The 23,080-nt window shown below is 35.5% G+C and overlaps 1 protein-coding gene across 1 annotated transcript; it reads right to left on the bottom strand.

Annotated features, from left to right (window-relative positions):
- Nucleotides 1-1,594: 1,594 nt before the first annotated feature.
- RBM11 (RNA binding motif protein 11) lies at nt 1,595-15,479 on the bottom strand. Its single transcript, XM_012444776.2, has 5 exons — nt 15,350-15,479; nt 11,633-11,795; nt 9,884-9,956; nt 5,199-5,295; nt 1,595-2,970 (listed from the first exon to the last, which is right to left on the bottom strand). Exons 1-5 carry the CDS (start codon nt 15,443-15,445, stop codon nt 2,683-2,685), a joined length of 717 nt encoding a protein of 238 aa, XP_012300199.1. The 5' UTR covers nt 15,446-15,479; the 3' UTR covers nt 1,595-2,682.
- Nucleotides 15,480-23,080: the final 7,601 nt, after the last annotated feature.

Here is a 23,080-nt window from a genome sequence, read left to right as displayed (position 1 = left end):
CCGTGGACCTACTATTCGAGAGTTTGAAGGACAGTGGTCATCTTCTCATAGCTCCACTATGCAGTGCCCCAGTAGGGACTTGTGTCAGGCTCTGACCCCACATTTCCCTACTTCACTGCCCTAGCAGACATTCTCTATGAGGGCTCTGCCCACGCAGTAAACTGTTGCCTGGACATCCGGGTGTTTCCATACATCCTCTGAAATCTAGAAGGAGGTTCCTGCACCTCAATTCTTGACTTCTGTGCACCCATATGCTCAACACCACATGGAAGCTGCCAAGACTTGGGGTTTACACCCTCTGAAGCAATGGCCTGAGCTGTATGTTGGCCCCTTTTAGCCATGGCTGGAACGTAGGGCACCAAGTCCTGAGACTGCACAAAGCAGCAAGGCCCTGGGCCTGGCCCAAAAAAATATTTTTTCTTCCTAGGCCTCTGGGCCTGTGATGGGAGGGGCTGCCAGGAAGACCTCTGACATCCCCTGGAGACATTTTCCCCATTGCCATGGTGATTAACATTTGACTCATTACTTATGCAAATTTCTGCAGCTAGCTTGGATTTCTCTTCAGAAACTGGGCTTTTCATTTCTATCTTCTTATTAGATTGTAAATTTCCCAAACTTTTATGCTCTACTTCTCTTGTAAACATAAGTCCCAATTCCAAAACACATCTTTGTGAATGCACAAAACTGAATGCTTTTAAGAGCACTCAAGTCAGATTGTGAATGCTTTGCTGCTTAGAAATCTCTTCTGCCAGGCACTCTAAATCATTTCTCTCAAGTTCAAAGTTACACAGATCTCTATCTAGGGCATGGGCTAAATGCTTCCAGTGTCTATGATACAGCATAGCAAGAGTGACCTTTACTCCAGTTTCCAACAAGCTATTCTACAAGTCTCTATGAAGTTCCAAACCTTCCCACATCTACCTGTCTTCTGAGACCTCCAAGTCTCTAAGGAGTTTCAAACTTTCTCACATTTTCCTGTCTTCTTCTGAGAGTTTCAAACTGTTTCAACATCTGCCTGTTACTAGCCAGTTCCAAAGTCTCTTCCACATTTTTCAGTATCCTTATTGCAGTGTCCCATTCCTGGTACCAATTAAGTGTATTAGTCCATTCTCATACTGCTAAGAAGAAATACCTGAGGCTGGGTAATTAATAAAGGAAATAGGTTTAGTTGACTCCCAATTCTGCACTGCTGGGGAGGCCTTCAGGAAATCTATAATCATGGTAGAAGGCAAAGGAGAAGCAGGTACCTTCTTCACAAGGCAACAGGACAAAGTGAGTGCCAACAGGGAAAATGCCAGATGCTTACGAAACCATCAGACCTCATGAGACTCACTCATTATCACAAGAACAGCAGCATGTGGGAAGCCACTCCCATAATCCAATTACCTCCACCTGGTCCCGCCCCTGACATGTGGGGATAATGGGGATTATAAGTCAAGGTCAGATTTGTGTGCAGACAGAGTCAAACCATATCAGCTACATAAAGCAAAATTTAGTTTTTCATGTTGACTAGATATAGACTAATATTTAGGTTTCAAACTTTACTGTATTATATATTTATAACTAAGAGTAAAATTCAGTTACTCTTTTTGTTAAAAACATATCTTTATTTCTTTAAATAATAAATATTTATAAAGTGCTAGGCAACATGAAAAAGAAACATCCAAGCATGGCTTTTACTATTGAATTGGGTGGTTAATTCCCAACTGAGTTGCAAGACTCTTTCAATTAGCTTTAGTAAATATATAGTTTCATCACTCTAGTTTGTAATGAGTTATACAATAAACAAAACGCACAAATAAACAATTAGTTTTACACATATTCTATTTTTCTTCTAAAATAAATGAACCAAAAATAGGAAACTTGATTTAGACAATAAGCATTACATATCATACATTAATAAATTATTTTATTTACTTGCTCATTTTCAAGATTTAAATATGTAAATATATGATCTCAAACTTTGCTAGCAAGAGGTGGATAATACACACTGACATAGTCAACTGATTTTCATGACATACAATTAATGAGTGAGAAGAAGCAGGTATCTCTATAAATACACAAATGTATTAAAAAAATGATCCAAAAGTTGGTTTCATGATAATTATCTTTCCTTTGGTATCATTATCGTATGTCCTCACTTTATAAAATAAACCTGAAGAAGAGTATGGCTCAGAAACAACATACTTAGATACTAAAAGAAAGGGGTACTAATGCCTATTTATTACATCCTCATTAGGAACAATATGCAATCCTTAAATAGCTGCACTACTTTCTTTCAGGAAATCCACCATTCCACATAGAATCCCAGCCTATTTGTAGTTGAGTGTTGGTTATAGGTGATAATCAAAGGAAGCATGGTGCTTTATCAATGTGTTCAATAAGTGATTTTTGATTAATAGTTTAGTGAAATTTCATCATTGGTACTAATAAAATGACAAAAGTATATATTGCCAATGGATCAAAAATATCATGACAAATACAAAATTAGTACATTATATTATTTTTAAAAAGCTTTTGTCATTCAAGGCAAAAATTGAATAGCAAACTAGAGATAAGTCATATTACTATACATTTCAAAAGACAAGATAGCCACGAAATTGGTTATTTGATGGAATAAGATCTTATATTTTTCAAAAGACAACTAAAATCAGTGTAGGTAAGTTTCATTTGTAGGTAATACTAGTATCTTTTCTTCTTCTTAGACTTTCGGAACTTTTGGTTACATTCGTTACCTCTGTTGTTGTCTGTGCTACTATCACTATCACTTGTTTGCTTTTGTCTCTTTCGTTTATTCATCTGATAAAGGTCAGAATCACTTGGTTGTTGATGAGTCCATTTAGATGAGCTGGGTCCAGCCTCAAGATCTGGAACATGATTCAGTGAGGAAGACACAGATGCACTATTAGGAAGAGGAGCTGTCATCTCATAGTAAGGAAGCTGCAGCACTGGGTTATATGCATGCCACTGCTGTGAAGAAAAGGACATTCATCTACCAAAACTAATCCAAAAGGTTAAGGAAAAAAGTTAACAGTTTATGTGTATTACACAAATAGCCATGAGTAAACTAAACTATGTTTTGGTATAAGAAAGACAGTGAACTCTCATAGAAATGTAGGTGTTTTATTAAAGGGTCAATATAGTCAAGGGTGTGTATAGCTCTACTAATCTACAATGTAGATTAGTGCTATCTAACAAATAGTTTTTGTTTTTGTTTTGAGATGGGGTCTCACTTTGTTGCCCAGGCTGGACTGCAGTGGTGCGATCTGGGCTCACTGCAACCTCCACCTCCTGGGTTCAAACAATTCTCCTGTCTCAGCTCCTGAGTAAATGGAACTTCATGATGCCTAGCTTGTTTTTGTATTTTTAGTAGAGACAGCATTTCACCCTATTAGTCAGGCTGGTCTTGAACACCTGACCTCAGGTGATCCACCTGCCTCAGCCTCGTAAAGTGCTGGGATTATAGGCATGAGCCACCACACCCAGCCCATATGTAGTTTTAAATCTAGTAACTGGAATACAAAAGTAAAAAGAAACAGGTGAAATTAAACAATGTATTTTATTTATCCCACTATATCAATTTAAAATGTTATAATTTTAACATTCAAATGATACAAAATTAATGAGATACTTCACTTTTTCTTTATATAAAGTCTCCAAAATATGGGGTATATTTTATAATTATGGCATATCTCAATCTGAATGCTAAATTTTTATTGAAAATACCTGATCTGAATTTAGATTACATCAAATTTAGAGTTGCAAAAATAGTCACATGCCCAAATTGTTTCAAATATACTTCAAAGTTTTCTGACAACTGAATCAAGTATCGGTTGTAAATTTTAATTTAAATTAATTGAAATTAAATAAAATTTTAAAACTCAGCTGCCTATGTGCATATGTAGCTAATTGTACATATTGTATAGCACAGTTATTTACTTTTTATATAGTGAGGAGAGATGCTTCCTTTAAAAACAAACAAGCTCTTAACTCAAATTTATATTTAAAGCAGATTAAAGATGAATAGAGATACCATGAACTTGTGTCTCTCTCCTACTCCATCTCTACCAAAAGATAAAAAATGCTGGGATGAAAACATTTATAGTTTCAGATGAGAACTGATTGTTTACCATATTTTACAGTAATTAAGAAAAGGTGTTTTTTTTGTTGTTGTTGTTGTTCAAGCATTATTTTCCAGGAAAATTTTTTTCTGTTTAAAAATTGAAAATGGATATTTAAAAAATCTAAAGCTCACATATATGTTGGGTATTTGCAGAAATAACAGTCTGTGAATCAGAAGACCCAGATTAGTCCTACACCTGCACTAGCAAGCTGCAAAATCCTGGGCCTGTTGATTGACAACCTTGGACCTCAATTTCTTATTTATGAGGAATAGAAAAAAAAATTAAGTTCCCCTTTAACAATGAAGTCCATAATTAAGATTTCTAAGTCAAAATCAATTTTTGATTGTCTCTGGAAATAATTTAGTTTACCTGACCAATTGAGAACCTTCATAATACTTTTGTCTTCAATTAAAAAGAGCAATTTACATTAAAAATACATGTCCAAAAACAATCTAAGTGAAATGATTCAATTCCACAGACATTTTCTTTTTTTTTGAGACAGAGTCTTGCTCTATTGGCCAGGCTGGAGTTGTAGTGGCACAATCTGTTTACTGCAACCTCCATTTATGTGTTCAAGCAATTCTTATGTCTCAGCCTCCCGAGTAGGTGGGGTTACAGGTGTGTACCACCATGCCCCATTAATTTTTTCCATTTTTATGACAGACAGTGTTCGACTGTGTTGGCCAGGCTGGTCTCAAACTCTTGGCCTCAACTGATCCTGCACTGGCCTCCCAAAGTGCTGCGATTACAGGTGTGAACCACCATGTCCAGCCACTGCAAACGTTTTTTAAAACAGTCATTTACATTAGAACTCTCTACTCAAATTTCACTTGGACTGCAGCGTATCATCACTGCCATCCACCCCTTTTCGTTGACATCCTGGCCATTTGCTAAGGCATTACAAGTGAAATTTAGGATGATGGCGTTAGGGCAGAAGACCACTGGAGGACAGTGCTGGGACATCTTGTGTTTTCATCCCAGTTTAAATTTGGGCACCATATGTTACAAATAGTTTTCATGGTCTTCATAGTTTGTATCATATTATATGCTTAATAAAATGCATATTAAACTTACCGTCTTCTGAAAGAGAAAATATTCTTGAGGTAAAGAAGTATTATTAATTGGGAAACACTGCATGGGGAAAGAAGATCTGCCCACCATTTCTTCATTCCTTTGAGGAGATGAAAGAAGAAACAATAAAATCTTAAAATTTCTATGTACAAATGTCATTTTCTCTTAAGAAAAACATAAGCTCTTTATAATTACAAAGACAGAGAAAGCAAGCTTCTCTGACAGCATTCAGTTAAAGAGTAATTAATTACCTTAAACACATACACAAATAATCAATTATTACTGATAATATAGTGACATAGCAATAAATTAATTAATTATGAGATATTGGAAGTCTCGATACTGAGAGTCAAATTTGGCTTTCTGATAGAACACTGTTGGATAGTACTCTATTCATATAAAGACAAATAACACTTAGCTATTGAAAGAGTAAAGCAAGTTGTTAGTATTCACTAAGGGTATACTTCAATCTTTTCCAGATATAAAAAAAAATCAAGAAGTTAGACATTTTCATCAAATTAAAAAAAAAGTTTTTATTTTACTTTAAGTTCTGGGATACATGTGCAGAACGTACAGGTTTGTTGCACAGGTATATGTGTGCCATGGTGGTTTGCTGCACCTATTGAGCTGTCCTCTAAGTTCTCTTCCCTTACTCCAACTTACTTTTAAAGACACCTTTACTGCTGAACTGTAAAAATTATGCTCTTTCCTAAACTAATTGCTGATGCTAAGATGAACACATTTGCTGGCATCCTCCACACATTAATTAATAAAATACCTAATTTTAAAACTGTACCATTTATACATTTATGAATGTAATATGTGCTTCTATGGAGAGGTTACAAATGCTAGCCAGATTCTATAGCTTCTATAGCTACTCTTCAATAGTCTACATGTTCATGTTAATGCTAATATTATTAATTCTTAGGAGAGGGAGTGTACCATGAAGAAGGCTAAAATCAGCACAGGAAGGTGAAGACAAAGATGAGTCAAGAAGAATGACAGGAAGCAGTCAGATGGCTAGGCAGAACCCCATTTATAAGTGGTGAGAGCACTATTACAGAAGTCAGCAGAAGCAGAATTTCCATTAAGAAAAGAATTAGGTGTCAGAGTAAACTGGATATAGCACTGAGTCTTCTGAACTGCTGGTCACTTTCAACTATCAATTTATCAATTTTTGATAACTTTCAAAAAGAGCAGCTTCTATACAACAATGAGTTTGAGGCAAGAATGGGAAGAAAAGAATGTGAGGGATGAAAGAGTTTTCAGTGACAGAGAAAAATATAACAACCGGTTAAGGAGACAGTGCTCAGGAAGTCCAGAATGGATGTGGAGAAAGTGATGGCAAGGAACAAGATGAAAGGTGGAATGAGGTTACCCAGTGGGGAAGATATGACTCAGCAGCAGAAGCAGTGAGATTAGCACCACCATGAAAACAGCTGCAGATTCTTTAAAACCACTATCTTTCTTCAGGGCATGCAAAGTTGTCTGCGTAGAGGAACCACATGTAAATTGGGAACTGTGATGGGCTGACATATCTCCCCAAAATTCAGCTGTTAAAGTCCTAAACCCTAGAATTCCAGAATGTTCTCGTATTTGGAAAAAGTGTCATTACAGATGCCATAAGTTAAGATGAGGTCATATGAAAACAGGATGAGTCCCTAATCCAATATGAGTGGTATCTTGCTAAAAAGGGGAAATTTGAAGACAGACTGTTTTAGTCCATTTTCTGTTGTTATAACATAACACCTGTTTGGTTGTAACAAACAGGTATTATAATAAACAGGTATTGTGCTTCCTATGAAGAAAAGAGATTTATTCTGGCTCATGGTTCTTTAGGCCGGAGAGTCCAAGATCAGGTGGCTAGATATGGTTAGCTTCTGGTGAGGGCTTCATACTGTGCTACAAAATGATAGAAGTCATCACAGGCAGAAGGAGCTCACGAGAGACGGTCAAACTGGCTTTTACAACAGAACCTACTTGTGATAACAAACTCATTTCTTCAACAACCAATTAATCCAATAATCCATAAATGCATTAAAATATACATGAGGGCAGAGCCTTCATGACCCAATCACCTCCAAAAGGTCCCACATCTCAACACTTCTGCACTGGGGACCAAAATTTCAACACATGAACTTTTGAGGGACACATTCAAACTACAGCACAAATACCCACAGGAAGAACACCATGTGAAGATAAAGGTAGAGATCTTGGTAATGCTTCTACAAGCTGAAAAATACCAAAGATTGACATCAAACCACCAGAAGCTAGAGGAGAGGCATAAAACAAATTATTTCTGATAGCTCTCATAAAGAAGCCATCCTGCTGACACCTTATCTTGGATGTCTAGCCTTCAGAACTGTGAGATAATGAGTATCTATTGCTTAAGCACTCTGTTTGTGTTACTTTGGTACAGTAGCCCTAGCAAACTCATACAGGAAATATTCATTAAAAGTGGAAGGTACATGAAACAAGAAGCATAAAAAAACAGTTCTGAGGAAGACCAAAGACTAGATTGTTACATAAGCATCATTTTTCTCTGCAAATCGCTTTTGGGACATGATAACCCATTTTTATACTTTCTTTATAATATCAGAAATACTAGAACAATAAAGTACTATCAAGGAAATGTCATAGCCAAAATATACACATACCTCAGGTTGTCTACTCCAGAATTTATGATGACTTAGAGTCAGTGTATCAAACTTAACTAGAAAATACCAGAGTTTTAGTGCTATATTCTAGTGCCCATCCAGTCTTTTCTCTTCCATCTAAATCCTAGCAATAGCTTGTTCCTTCCTAACTCCTGAGGAAGAAGAGATATCTTTTCCCACTTGGTATCAGTAGAAAAAAGGAGCTCTTACATTATATACATGGCTCGATCCATGAGACTATATAGTGTTTCCTCCTCCAAAGTAGTAAATCCCTCTTTATGCTAACATTTGCAGAACGCCGTATGCTCAGTATTTAAGCACCTTGTGTTAATTACAAAATTCAATCTCACAGTAACCTTGTAAAGTTTTATCCTCATTTTAGAGATGGGGTACAGAGTGGTGAAATAACGTAGCTAGTTCTTGTCTGAATCTGTGCCTTGCCTCTGCTACTTTATTAACAGTGTTAATTGACAGTTAATAAAGTGGCAGAGCCAAGATGCAAATTCAGGCAATCTAATTTCACCACTTCCTTTCCTAACTTCTGATTTCACTGATGTTGAAATGCTGGGGTGAATGAAGGTGAGGATCACACTGTTTTATCTGGGGTGCAATACTGCTCCTAAAGATAAACCTGGATATTTGACAGCCCAAGGGGCCACTCCCCTATGTTCAGAGGGTTGATATAACTAAAAGGGATAGGAGGGTCAGCTATTATTAGTTTACTTGAGAATATTCAGTTCTGCTACAGAAGACAAGAAAAAGAGAATTATGGATGACACTCAAACTGTTAACATTTCTAGTGTTTATCATAGACTGTAAGCAAGCTAGCAGAGCAATACTTCTGTCTCTCTATATACATATATAGATAGTGCAGCAATACTTCTCTCTCTCTCTCTATATATATATATGTATATACACACACACACACTCTGAATAGAGTATATCTGTTGCTCCCCTCTATATATAGATATAGATATCTATCTATATATACATCATTGACACATGATGTATCAGAACATAATATACCCTGACCTATTCTACCAGCCTGTAAGTTAAACCGACAGTACCAGAGAGCATGACAAAGCCAGAAATATAAAAAAAGAAGAAATGCAAAGAGAAGGCAAAGCAAAGCACTTTCCCTTTGCAAGAAAGCATTGTTTTGGTTATTCACATTTGTGTTTAATACAGCAAGAGAAATGAAAAAAACCAACAGGTGATATATCAACAAGCCTGAACCACTTAGAGGAGGCTGCCGAAGTACTGCAGCCAGCAGGGGAGGCCGATACAACAGAGAGAAACAAGACATGTGGATATCAGTGTAACCAGCAATCAGCTAGTTGGTCCTTCTGCCCACTTGGATCTTATCCTAAGTGTGGTAAGTTATCCAATATCTTTCTTCTTGCTTTTCACTGTTTAAAAAATGGATTTAATAAAAGGTGTAACTTGAACATTTTCATTTGGTGTGGGAGCCTTTTAGTTTCATGACCTCTGGGATGACTTGCCAGATAGTGTACATGGAGGCTACCATTGCATCAGAAATCAGGCTATATAAAATTCTAGAACAGTTTGAAAATTAACACAGAAAAGTTATTTCAAAAAGTAAAATAATTAATTGAATGGCTTAATGCCAGAAGGCTTAGTTTCAAAGCTAGCACTTTATTATCCTGCGACCTTGAGAACTAGTTGACTTCTGCAACTCCAGTTACTCAAATACAAAATATAAATAACAGAATCTCTATGATTGATGATGAAACCTTGTATGCTTAAATGATTTAACAGCTATGAGAAGCATGTGGGAAACTACAAAAAAACAACAAATGTAAGTCTCTACCCCCTACTACAGAAAATATTAAGACTAAACTTTAAATGAAAATATTTTCTATCACTTTCATGGCTCAGAACAAAAGGATTCCTTAATTTTATTCTATGCCTAAAAAGTAAAGTTTTACAATAGCCCAAAATATATTAAAACTCCTCTTAGTATAAGAACATATTTGCTTTACCTTTAATAAGAAACATTTTTATAGTTACCTGTAGCTGTGTGAATTTATCTTAACACAGCTCTCAAAACCTTGGTTAGCTGGTTCAGAAGAGCGAGAACTCCCTTTCAAAGAAACACAGTTAACAGGTTACTTTATGGTGCATTTTTTTGGAGTTCTAATATTAAGCCATAAAATAACTCAAAATATTTTAAGACATAGTAGTGATTTAAAAATTCTATACTCAGATAAGATATATGCATATCTATCTGACCTCTCAAATCATATTTACAGATTGTTTACAGTACTATAAATCAATGAATTAAAATCAAGCTTTGTCTAAAACAATGACTATACATAAGAATTACATTGACATGGGACTTTTTTTTTTTTCTTTTTTTTTGAGGTGGAGTTTCGCTCTTGTTACCCAGGCTGGAGTGCAATGGCGCGATCTCGGCTCACCGCAACCTCCGCCTCCTGGGTTCAGGCAATTCTCCTGCCTCAGCCTCCTGAGTAGCTGGGATTACAGGCACGCACCACCGTACCCAGCTAATGTTTTGTATTTTTAGTAGAGACAGGGTTTCACCATGTTGACCGGGATGGTCTCGATCTCTTGACCTCATGATCCACCTGCCTCGGCCTCCCAAAGTGCTGGGATTACAGGCGTGAGCCACCGCGCCCGGCCGACATGGGACTTTGTAAGATACACGATGGTTTGTTCTAGATACCTGTAAACTGAAAACAGCAAATAAACAAGTGTTATTTGCCTCCAGTGTACAAGGCAGGAGTTCTCTAACCTGCATGGACAAAAGCCAATTCAACCTTGTACATGATGTGCCAGAACATAATATACCCTGGCCTAGTCTACAGACATTAAAAGCAATGGCAAAACCGCAATTGTTGTTGCACCAACCTAATCCCAGACTAGGTATTAGGTTAACCAGAAAGTACTGGAGAACATGATGCAACCATGTATTTAAAAAAAGAAAGGAAGAAAAGAAGAAATGCAAAGAGGCACACTTTCCCTTTTCAATAAAGCGTTATTTTTGTTATTAGTATTTGTTTTTAGTACAGCAAGAGGAATTTAAAAACCAACAAGTGATACATCAGTAAGCCTGAATCACTTAAAGGAGGCTGCATACATATTGCAAGAATTACTACATGGCCTCTATTCGTCTCCTGAAACAAGGAAGGGCTAGTGTAATGGTATAGGGTTCTCTGGGCAGCTAATCATGAATGATTTGTTCCTGACATGTGTGCAGGAGAAAGTGTTGAGGCCATTCATGTCAGGAGGCTTTTTCCACCACTAGTAAGGGTAATTCTACAGTTGCCTTTGGTCACTTTGCTCTTACAGGGGCTTAACATCCTGGGAAGCATGTATAGAAAGGTTTCCCCGGAAGGACAAATGTCCCCTATCTTCCAAAGAGCATGTATTAAATACCATACATTAGCAGTGACAAGATTAGTAAATACTCTTGCTATATAAATGCTACAGTTGTGTGACCCCAGTTTATTTAGATTTGCTCAATTTATAAGGGTCAATAGCAACCATCATAGCCACTTGCTGGCTGATATTAAAATTATTATCTTACATTTTATTTTTAGAAAAGAGGCTATAGGTTTGGCAAGACTAACCATATAACATTATGAATTAGACATGTGTTCTGAGAAAATGTAACAATTACCAGAGAGATATTTTTTCTTCTTTGATGTTACACTGTATAGGAAACAAACTGCTTACACCTCTAAGAATAGTACCAACCACAAAACACTTTGAAGATTAATCAGTGACAGGACCTACCAAATCGATACTGCACATTAATTGGTCTTCCATATAAACGAATTCCATTTAGCAAAGCTATGGCATAAGACACCGATTCTGGATGCTTAAAGCACACAAATCCAAAAGACTTCGGCTTTCCTTCTCTGTCTTTGCATATAGTCACTTTGGTTAGTGGCCCCGCCTATAAGAAACTTAAAAATTATTTTCTCATAAATCCAAAGATTTTTTTATACTCAAACAAGTAAATTCAGCTTTAGACTAAAGAAATGTGTTAGCAATATTTTTATGTAACTCTGCTAATAATGCATCTTTCTAATAATAAACATTACACTTCCTCACACTTTCTTTGTATTTTCTGGCTCACTGGGGAAACACATATAGTGTTAAGAACAGGAAATTCTAGGTACTAGTTTCAAACTGTAAAAGAAATGGTAGACTATTCTTCTGTTAGGCTTAAGAAACCAACTTTGAAAACACATAAATCTAAGATTAAAATACTACTTCGCCTCCATACATACAGGCAGTACTGAATTACAAAATTAACTGAAATGAGAAACTCAATATTGGTTGAGTTATCCTCAAAAAAGGTGGCAATGTTATGTAATCGTTTAAATGTTCTGTCATGAAGATTAAACATCTTTACAAGAAGAAATAAATATATCATGCATTTTGATTTGGAAACTCCATTTGGTAAATTTCCAAAGGAAAAATGTCTAAATATGTTTAAGACTTTTAAATATATTGCATCATTTATAAGTTTGAGAATTTAGAGAGGCTCTAAATCTAACTGAAGATATTATTCCATGGCACATTATTAAAATGCAATAAAATATAAATTATATTCAGATTATATTGATAGAAAAACCTATAATATGCAATGAAGATTTAAAAATACAGAGCCAAATATCATAGAAAAGTGTTAATTGCCACTAACAAAAAAATTACATCACAGCCATAATAATGATTACAGGAGGCGCTTACAAACACAAACAACTGATTTAATGTCGAATGGTTCAGACTTTAATAATTGATGATTTTTCTCTGTAGAGTTGCATAAATACAAAAACTGCTTTTACTCTAAATAAAAATACTCATGATCATCTTTAAAATAATTCTGTGGCCGGGCGCGGTGGCTCAAGCCTGTAATCCCAGCACTTTGGGAGGCCAAGGTGGGTGGATCACGAGGTCAAGAGATCGAGACCATCCTGGTCAACATGGTGAAACCCCGTCTCTACTAAAAATACAAAAAATTAGCTGGGCATGGTGGCGCATGCCTGTAATCCCAGCTACTCTGGAGGCTGAGGCAGGAGAATTGCCTGAACCTAGGAGGCGGAGGTTGCAGTGAGCCGAGATCGCGCCATTGCACTCCAGCCTGGGTAACAAGAGCGAAACTCCATCTCAAAATAAAAATAAAAATAAAAATAATTCTGTGTGCTAAGATTTAGTCTTTTCCTTTCATTCTCTGTGCTCTCCCAGGGACTAGCTTTCCTTCTCTTCTGGCTTCAAGGACCACCTCATCAACAAATCTACTTTTCCCACCATGTCTCTTCCATGGAGACATCTTCTGGAGACCTCTATGTTTTTGTACTTCAAACTCAATGTATTTGAAACTGAATTCATTATATTTTCTTCTCTAAATCTCAGTATTAAAAGTATAATGATGGTAACATTCATCAATGTGACTGATTTTTATGATATCATCAAATGACTGACTTTCTCACTTCCAAGTATAATCAGAAATTTGAAAGAAAACAGCAAAAGGATAAATATACAGTAATATAAATAAAACCAATTAAATTGGTGATTTTTATACTGATATTAAATACATGTAATCACTGGGACAGAATATGATTACATGATTTTAATTTCGACATAAATACATTTAGATAATCCAAAGCATTTTTAAAGATAAAATTCAACATGAAGACTTACATGTAGCAACAATCACATCATCTTATAGTATTTTTTAAACCACAATGAAATACATCGTGTGACAGTTGTCAAGTTTTACTGGGTGTTGAAGTCTAAAGTGGAAAAGAAACTCCACTTTAGCGATTCCTTTCAGTACCTAGACAAAAATAAGAACTTATGCTTCTTACCTGATCTACTAAATAAAATTTACGATTTGCTTAGGTGGAAGAAGGAAATTATAAATAATGAGAAGATAAAATACATAATCTGGTGGATCCACACAATTGATACTGATGGAGTCCTGATTGACTAAACATGTGTTTGTATTGGATAATGCAATCCCACTCTAGTCTTCCTCTCTCCTTTTTTTTGGAGGCTCAAAGTCAAAGAAGTCTTCTGGAGAAAAATAGTTTCAAATGATACGGAATGAAAAAACAGACATGGATCAGAGGTGATAAAAAGGGGGCAAGTTTAAAAAGATGATGAATTAAAAGAATGAACATAAGTCTTAAAATCAACAATATTTTTCAAATAATAAAAAAGTTTTATGTCCAGGAAAGGAGACTGTATTCCTGGACAGAACCCTCTCGACCAAACTGTGTGTATCTATAACTTAAAGAGGGTTTCTTTAGTTTAGAGACAAAAGTAAGTCCTTTCACAAACAAATAAAGAACCCCTTTCACCCATTCAATCCGAAAATTTAGTTCTGCAATTGTCTTTCTCCGAACTTTCCCTTATTCTTATAGGAGAAAGTAACTGTAGATTTCTCTTGATGTTATTATGAATACTAACAGCAGTATCACTAGCAGTAGTAGCGGTAGCAAAGAGTAAGTGTTGACTCAGCTCTAGCCATTTTACCATTAGGTCATATATTCCGACAGCCACATTATATTATAGATACTATTACTCTCTTTTGACATATAAAGAAACTGAGGCATTGAGGTATTCATTGACAGGCTCAGAGTCACACTGCTGACCTCAGAGCTCACACTGGGAACCACTTTTCTACGTCCCTTTCCTTATAAATTATCCTAAACATTGTAATTTTAAGTTCTTCCTTTTAGGCAGATGAAAAGGTCTCTTCAATTTGTATTCCCAGCATCTTCCTTGCTGTTTGCCCTGGAATTCCGGATTATTACACGGTTAGGGGAATGGCTGAATGAGGGTATCTCTTTGGCAAGTGAGACCTAGCTGTATAGGGCAACACGATACGTGAGGGTGTTTACAGGACACAACAGGCTTAATCCTAGAGGTACCAGGTCTCAAAGTTCCAGAAGGTCTTCTTGGTATGAATTAAACGGCCTTGGCCTGGGAATCAACTGGTCACAGTCACGGTAAGTTGGCTGCTGAATCATCTCAAATCTCACTTATGATGCTGGAATAAAAATACTCTCCGCATAAGAGGCTTGAAGTAAGGAGCAAGGTGTAAAAGGAAACATTATAAAAGCGACCCCTCTCCTTTTGCGGGATGTTGGACGTGCTTATTTCCTCACGGAGTACAGTGACCTGCCTGTTTTCGATTCTGCCCGAGAACACCCGAGGCCCAGGCAGCCTCTGGGAAGCCCTTACTCAGAAACGGGGGGCGGGGGAACCCCATCCCTGCCCACCCCCAGGACTCTGAAGCAGGGATGGGGAAGTGGGATCACTCCATCACTACACTCCCCAGCCGCTCACCTGGAGACAGGTGCGCCAAGGCGAAACTAAATTAAAAGCCTTGCTCAGGATGGGGCGGAAGGGGGCGGGGCTCTGGGTGGTCCAGGTGAGCGCTGTGCTTCCGGCCCGACGCGCTCCGCCCCTCCACCGCCCCTTCCCAGAGGACGGTACCTGAAGGAACAGCTCGTACAGAATCTCTTCCCGAACTCGGGCCTCTAAATTCCCCACAAACACCGTCCTGTCGGCCTCCTCCTGAGCAGGGAACATCCTCCGGTCTTGGAGGTAGGATGAAGTAGGAGACGAGACACCGCCCCTTCTCCGGCTTTACTGCGCCGCCCGGATGAGGGGGCGGGTCCGGCGCCGGGAACGCGCGCCGGGTGCGGGGCGAGGCTTCAGGGCCACGCCCCCAGCGCCCGTGGGGAACCGCCCACTGCACCAACCCCCTTGCCGAGGGTAGGGCTGGGCGGTGGGAGAGTGGGTGAGAGTAAGAAAGATGAATGCAGAAAGGGCTTTACTAACCTTTAGCTCGTGGGGTGGCTTCCTTTTGTTCTGGCACATTAATTGATTTTGGATTTATTCAATCAACATTTTAAATAAAATGACTGTAGAGATGTAGTAACTTCATTGCTCCCAGGCTAATGCGAGGAGATTCATTTCTTTGTGTCCGAAGAATAAATGAACAAATCATTAAGATATTAAATTATTCATAAATAACTTTTGAAAGAATCGATGCTTGCATGGATGTGGATACAACAGAATACTAGAATTAAAGGTTATTTTCTTAGAAAGTGCTCCCTGGATGAGTTTTTGAAACTGGCCACAGAGGTTTTATGTGGACTCCAAAAGGAACTTGAACTTGAGAAAGCCAATACTAAGGGATATACTGGTGAAAGTAGAGCAAGATTTGGGTCTAAGCCAGAATTTTTAAGGATGACAACTGGGGGTTTGTGACAGGATCAAATGGCTGTACTTTGTTTCAGGGCTATACTTTGTATATGGTATACTATGTTAAAGGCTTAGTTCTTTCTTGGGGATAATTTTTGTTTTTAATAAAAATCTTAAAAACAATAAAGTTACAAGAAAGGAGAAAGAAAACTTAGAATCTCAGTACTTTGATAAATTAACTGTCAACTGTTAACTTAGCTTCTTTTCTGAAGCTACCATATGTCTACATAGGACCTTGAGATCATCTCGTGAATATCATATAGGTAATCAGAGCATTATTTGGCCTTTAGTTTGGCAGAAATTTCATTTTGAATTGAGGAGGTGTGCTTTTATCTGGATGATGTACCAAACAAACAAACAAATAATCTTTTCTAATGAAAAGGTACACAATTTAGGAAGTCCTAATTTCTAATTGAACTCTGACATTACATAGTTTTATGACTTTGAACAAGTAATTTCTGTTTGGAATTTGGATTCTGTTTCTTAAGGAATGGATTGGACTAAATATAGTTACTTCATTTAATAGGTACTTTCTAAATGCTTAATTCTTGGAAAACAAGTATAAAAATCTGACCTCCTAAAGCTTATATTATGGGAGAGACAGCCTTTCATCCTCACAAATACAATATAAGGTAGTTACCTTCAATAACTACTGAATACTAAAGGTGTCAGTAGTTACCTTCAACTGATAGATCATGAAGGCATATATCATGTCTCCATTTTTTTTTCTTTTTCTTTCCTCTATCATCAGTATAGTTGTGGTACAGTAGGAGGGAGTTAAGGAAACACATTGTAGGCAAAAAAATATATGTTGATCAAATGAATGGATACTTGCAAGTCTCTGTTATGTGTAGACCTCTTGATATATTTGTAGTCATTTACTTCATAAATCTTATCAAACCAATATACTTCCTCCTTAAATTCCCCTCAGACACTACTTATATAGAAGCTATATCTTCTGGTTTCACTTTAAACCATTGCATGTATATGGTTGTGTATGCTTTAAACCTTTAACTACACTTCTAATTAATGTTTGTATTATATTGTTCTATTGAAATTTGCATCCTTTGTCCACAAATGTGCATAATTTTGGTGTAATAATATCCTCTTTTGGCTGTACATGAGTTTATAGTGCTTATAATTATAGAGTACTTAGTCGATATTATAAACTCTGAAAGTCAGCCCCTGTAGTTAGAAATATTTTCAGAATTTGATCTCAATATACCATTTATCTAATGTAAGCATACTGTGTTTCTTAACTCATATTGAATGCATGCATGGTAATAAATCTAGTGAGTTAAAAATAATTCACTTCAAACTTTCAGCATTTACTGGGCCATTAGTCATATGCAAGTTTTAATGGATTAAATACATGTAGCATTCTATAAAGAATTAGCCTTTCTTCATATCAGGATATCTGACGTCCCTAGATGAATGAACATATAATAAATGAAAATTTCAGTACCTAGGACAATCTCTGGCACACCTGTGGGTATATAAGAAATAGTTGTTGAAATAATAAAAATTGAATAAATAAATGTCTTAATACGTAATACTTTGTGTCCCCAACAACAAAATCTGTGCCTGGAAATCAATAGGTGCTTAATAAAAGTTCCAAAATGAATGAACAACTGAATGAATGAATGAGTGAATGGGGGAACTTGGCCAATTACTGTTAAGGGATTTTCATGGATGCTTTTTTTAATTGAACTCTCTTTGGTCTTCACTTTTTTTAACCCCCATTTTGTCTTTATTCTGATTTTTCCTAACCATATTTTTGTCAAGTAAATACAGTTTTTTAGTTGTTTTACATGTTTATTGTAAATATTGTAAATAAATATTTTTAAAATTTAAGGAAGTAAGAAAGTAAAAATTACTGACAAATTTATCAGGCAGAGATAACTGTTTTAGAGGAAATCCTTCCAGACTTTGACCTATGGCACATATATATGCATATATATTTCACACTTTAGGAAAATAAACCATGCTACATAATACTGTTTTTCAGCTCTCCCTCTGCCCTCTAAAACTGTAATGAAGACCTTTTACACCAATAAATACTGATCTATCTATATCATTAATTTTAATCCACAGTAGGTACCTAGTTAGATTAATCTCTCATTGTTAGATTCTATATTGCTTTAAATTTTTGACTATCATTGGAATGCTGAGATGAACGTCTTTGCTCATATATTTGTGCACATGTGGGCCATTTGCCACATATAAGACCTTGGATATGTCTGTAGAAAAGTGTTTTGGATTTCTGTAGGAAGTATCTTTGATGCTTAATTGCTGAGTCAAAAGGTAAGATTGTTAAACATTTTTACACATTGACAAATTAATAAAAGGTTGTCACAAAATATATTGTGATAAACAATGATTTTCCATCTCAATAAACACTAATTAACTACCTATTGTAATTACTTGTAAAGTGCTTGAAGAACACCTGATGCATAGGGCTCAATAACTTGTAAATCTTCTTCATTATTATTATCATCACATCATCATAAGGAACATCACCTTTGAGTTACTGTTTACATCGTAAGCTACTTACAATCATTTTTTATATACAAGGAGGACTAAAGTGCTTAAGTAGATTATGTCTTACTAAATTGCTGGCATTTTATAACTTTGTCATCCCCCAATATTTTGCTATTTAATGCAATAAACATTAATAACCTCATCTTTCTCATATTGGCAGTATGTAAAATACATGTTAATGAAGAACCATAATTTTAAATTTGGAACCTCTGTATTATACTGATATGCCAGTATTTTTCAGTATGAACTCTTCAGCGTTGTAAAGATGAAAGTAAATGTCCAAGAGTCATATTATAATGCTGCATTGAAAGCACAAAGAAAAAAGGAAATTATAAGTGAAGGAGGAAAGATTTGTATTTTAATTTATTAAGTAGAACTTGCTAGGAAAAATTTGTTTTAAGATGTATGACACATTATCTTTCTTCCCACATTCTGAAATGATGTGGTTTATTTATATCTTTGTTAGAGAGGTATAGTTCTTACAGCTAAGTGCTGTGGAAAGACCTAGATTATTTTTTGGTCTCCAAACAAATTGTAGTGGTGGCATTGTTTTAAAAATGGAAGTCTCACGTAAAACACGCAGAGATCAAATAGGTCAAAATAATGATGGAATTTCCTCAGAAGATAAATGTTCGTGATTTTTTAAAAACTAATATCTCATTTTGTTTGTGGATTTTCTCAAATACTTTCCCAGACCTCAGATTAGTTTCTGTGGATATATGACATATATTAAACACTTCTGTTCTTACTGTATTTTTGGAACTTTACAGAGACTTGAATTTTTTAAAAACAAATTTACTTTTTAACCTTATAATTCATGTACTTAGAACAACTCTCAATTTTTCTTGCTTACTAAAGTTCACGGCTGGTAGGAAAAGAAGATAATTAAGTAAACATGTAAAAAGAAAAAGTATGCTAATTTTAAAATTGTTGTCATAATTAAAGACAATTTAAAAAATTCACCTTTTAGCCTCAAGAGATAAGCCAAAATTTTGAATTTTAAAATAGCCTCTGCTTTGAGGATGTAAAATATGAAAAGCTCGTATTTTATACTTGACAGAGCTTGATGGATGTAGATTTCATTATTGATTTATGTATATAAAGACATCTCAGTTTGTAATCAAAATGAATATAAACCACAACTTTTTCTGACACTTTCCATTTCCAGCATTTTCTAACATCACATTGGCGTATTTTCCCTGACCACTTCTGAAATCCTGAGGTTAAAAAGGAATACAGAAAGATGTAATTAGATTTATCATTCCCTTAAATTCAACTTGTGTAGCTGAAGGTTTGTTTGTGACTTATTACAGAGCCTGTGACTTAAAAATCCTTCCCACAACCACAAGCTAAAATGGGAGAAAACAAACTACCTCACCTTTTTCAAGCAAGAGGGAGGAGCAAAAATCAGTGAATTTTTACAGTAGAACCTGGCAGCCCGTGATGATCCTACCAAAGAGAAACCTCAGTGAGTTACAGAATTTCCTTTCTGGTGAATTGAGTGCCGCTTTTGCTTTTCTCAGATTCCAAATGAGAGTATACATTTTTCTTTGTTTGATGTGCTGGGTAAGATCTGGTAAGATACTTATTAACAATGTGATTATCTTTAAAAAATTGCACATACAATAGTGTAGTCTGTATTCCTGGATAAAAATATTATGACATAGTAGAACAAAAAGATGCTATGACTATTGGTAGTAATTATAACATACATATTACTATGAAGAAAACTTCTGTGTGTGTATGTGTGTGTGTCCATGTATTTAGTAAGTTGACATTTTGCATTTTATTTACTTGCCAGTTAATTGGTAACTAGGAAAGCTTTTTTTTTTAAAAAAAAAAAAAGAAAAAAAAGAGAAAAAAGATAGAGAATAAGCAGAAACACTCAAGAGAAAGAATAATTCGGTAAGAAATTATTTTGGTATTTGAAATTACTCTTTAAATAGCTTGTTTCAGTTTTATTTAACTAGCTCCACTTTTGAAGCAAATTCTTACTTGGGTAAATTATCAATGGCAAAACAGACAAAATCATCAGATTCTACTATTGCTCTCATTGAGTATAACAAAAAGCAAAGCTGGTTTATGGTAGTAACTTTATTCTCCTGCTCTATTGGTGTACGGTGATAAAGTTTATCAATATTAATAGTATCATTTTCTGCTTTATGATAAAGTAGAATTACTTGTTGGACTTGGTAAGTAGAACAATTTGTTCTACTTTATGGTAATAACAGTTGCAAATTTAAAATTCAAGATGAATAGTTTTCCGTAGGGGTTTTATGAAAGCAGATAATTTCCTTTGTGTTTTAAACTTACTTGAAATTTGTTAACGCATGCTCAAATAACTTTAAAATTAACTAGAAATTAACATTATTGTGTTTTCAATTGGCTATTTGAGATAATCGTAAATTCTGGAAATGTTTGAATTTTATATTTAAGTATAGAATCTCGATACTGATATGCAGTTTATAATTTATATTATGACTCTGAAGTTTCTTGATAGGGATTTTATGTTATTATAATGTCTAACAGTGGCAACTTAAGTTGAAAGTCAGAGAAATTTGAAGTCTAGGCCCCTAATTATAATTTTTAATACAGTTATAATCATTTAAATATCATCATTTATATTGAAAACGTATTTGGCAGACTTTCTGATATTATTGTTTTGGTTAGTATTTACTTAGTCAGTTGCCTAAATTTTCAGTTGGAAAAATTGAAGCATAGTTGCTTTGTATGTTTCTCTCTGCATAGAGAGTTTAATTCTTGTATATGATGATTAAAATAAAATAGTATAACTTTTAGATATTAACAGTAGAAGTAGAAAATAAATGATTTAAAAATTGTACTGATCCTCAAAATCATTTTTAACCCCATGTAGACTCTTTATGCTTTCTTTCATTTTCTTTGAATCTCTACTTGATTAAAAATTTTTGTTGGATTTCAGTAGTTTATTTCATATAAGTGTGTTTTATTTATTATACATGCTCCTTTATTCTCCGCTAGCGATTCTGATATATACCTCCAGGAGTGGTGTGTTTCATACTTGTCAACATGAAAATCATTGATTACATCTGCCTTTGATTACAGAAAGTAGATTAGTCAGGTTTTTTTAAAAATTGTAAGTAGAATAAAATGGGAGAGGAGCGATAGCTCAAAAAACTTTATACAAATATGCAGTACATCTATGTATCTATATATTCAAATTATATGCATATATGCATATTTATTCTTAGTACAGTTGCCAACTTACAGTAACTATTTAAACTGAAATTTTTGTTGTTGCTATTACTATATTGCAAGGGTCATGAATTTTTTTTTTAATTTAGACAGGGTCTCATTCTGTCACCCAGACTGGAGTATAGTGGGGAGATCTCGGCTCACTGCAGTCTCGACCTCCTATATTCAAACAATCCTCTGGCTTCAGCTTCCAGGGTAGCTGGGACTACAGGCACACACCACTATGCCCAGCTAATTTTGTAATTTTTGGAGAGACAGCATTTCACCATGTTACCCAGGCTGGTCTTCAAGTCTTGGGTTCAAGTGATCCACCCGTCTCAACCTCTCAAAGTGTTGGGATTACAGACGTGAGCCACTGAGGCAGCCAGGAAATAATTTTGTAAACTACCAGATAGTAAATATTTTAGATTTTGTGGACTATACAGTCTTTTTTGCATCTACTAAGCTTTGTCACCAAAGCAAGAAAGCAGCAGTAGAGAATACATAAACAAGTGAGTGTGCGTGTGTACTAATACAACTTTACTTATGGACACTAACATTTGAATTTGTTATAACTTTCACATCACCAAATATTATAATTTTGATTTTTCCCAACCATTTAAACATGTAAAAAACATTCTTATCTTGTCACCAGACTGGGCCACAGGATATAGTTTCCCACTCCTGTGTGCCTTGGAAGAGATGTTAAAGATAGGTTTCTGATTTCACAGTTGAGGAAAGTGAAATACAGAATAAAATGGACTTATTTTTGTAAAATGGAGTTATTTTTGTAAAGTTATTTTGTAGTATGTGATATAGGACATCTAGGAATCATGTTAAAATGTGAATTTTTATCCATAGGGTAGAGGTGAAGCCCAAGATTAGCAATTCTACTAAGCTCTCAGGTGATGCCTATAGGTACACAGACCACTTTGGAGTAATAAGGGGGTAGGAAGTTATAGAGCCTTAGAAGCCTGTTTGTAGGGCTGTAATCTTTCTAGAACACATGGGATTCTGAGATGACTGCCTCAATAAAATAACTATTTTTCTCTAAATTGTATTAGTATTTTTCTGACATGATCCACGATTAATTTCCCTTGACTTACTAAAATCAGATGCCCTCAAAGGATTTCAATTTATTGTACCAAAATCTCTTTAAACAAGGGTCAGGTGAAAGAACATGAAATTTGAAATTAAAAGATC

This window comes from Aotus nancymaae, unplaced genomic scaffold (assembly GCF_030222135.1).
Source record: "Aotus nancymaae isolate 86718 unplaced genomic scaffold, 86718_ANA_hifiasm-v0.15.2.pri h1tg000022l_1, whole genome shotgun sequence".
Lineage (NCBI taxonomy): Eukaryota > Metazoa > Chordata > Mammalia > Primates > Aotidae > Aotus > Aotus nancymaae.
This window is presented reverse-complemented; position numbering and strand designations above follow the sequence as displayed.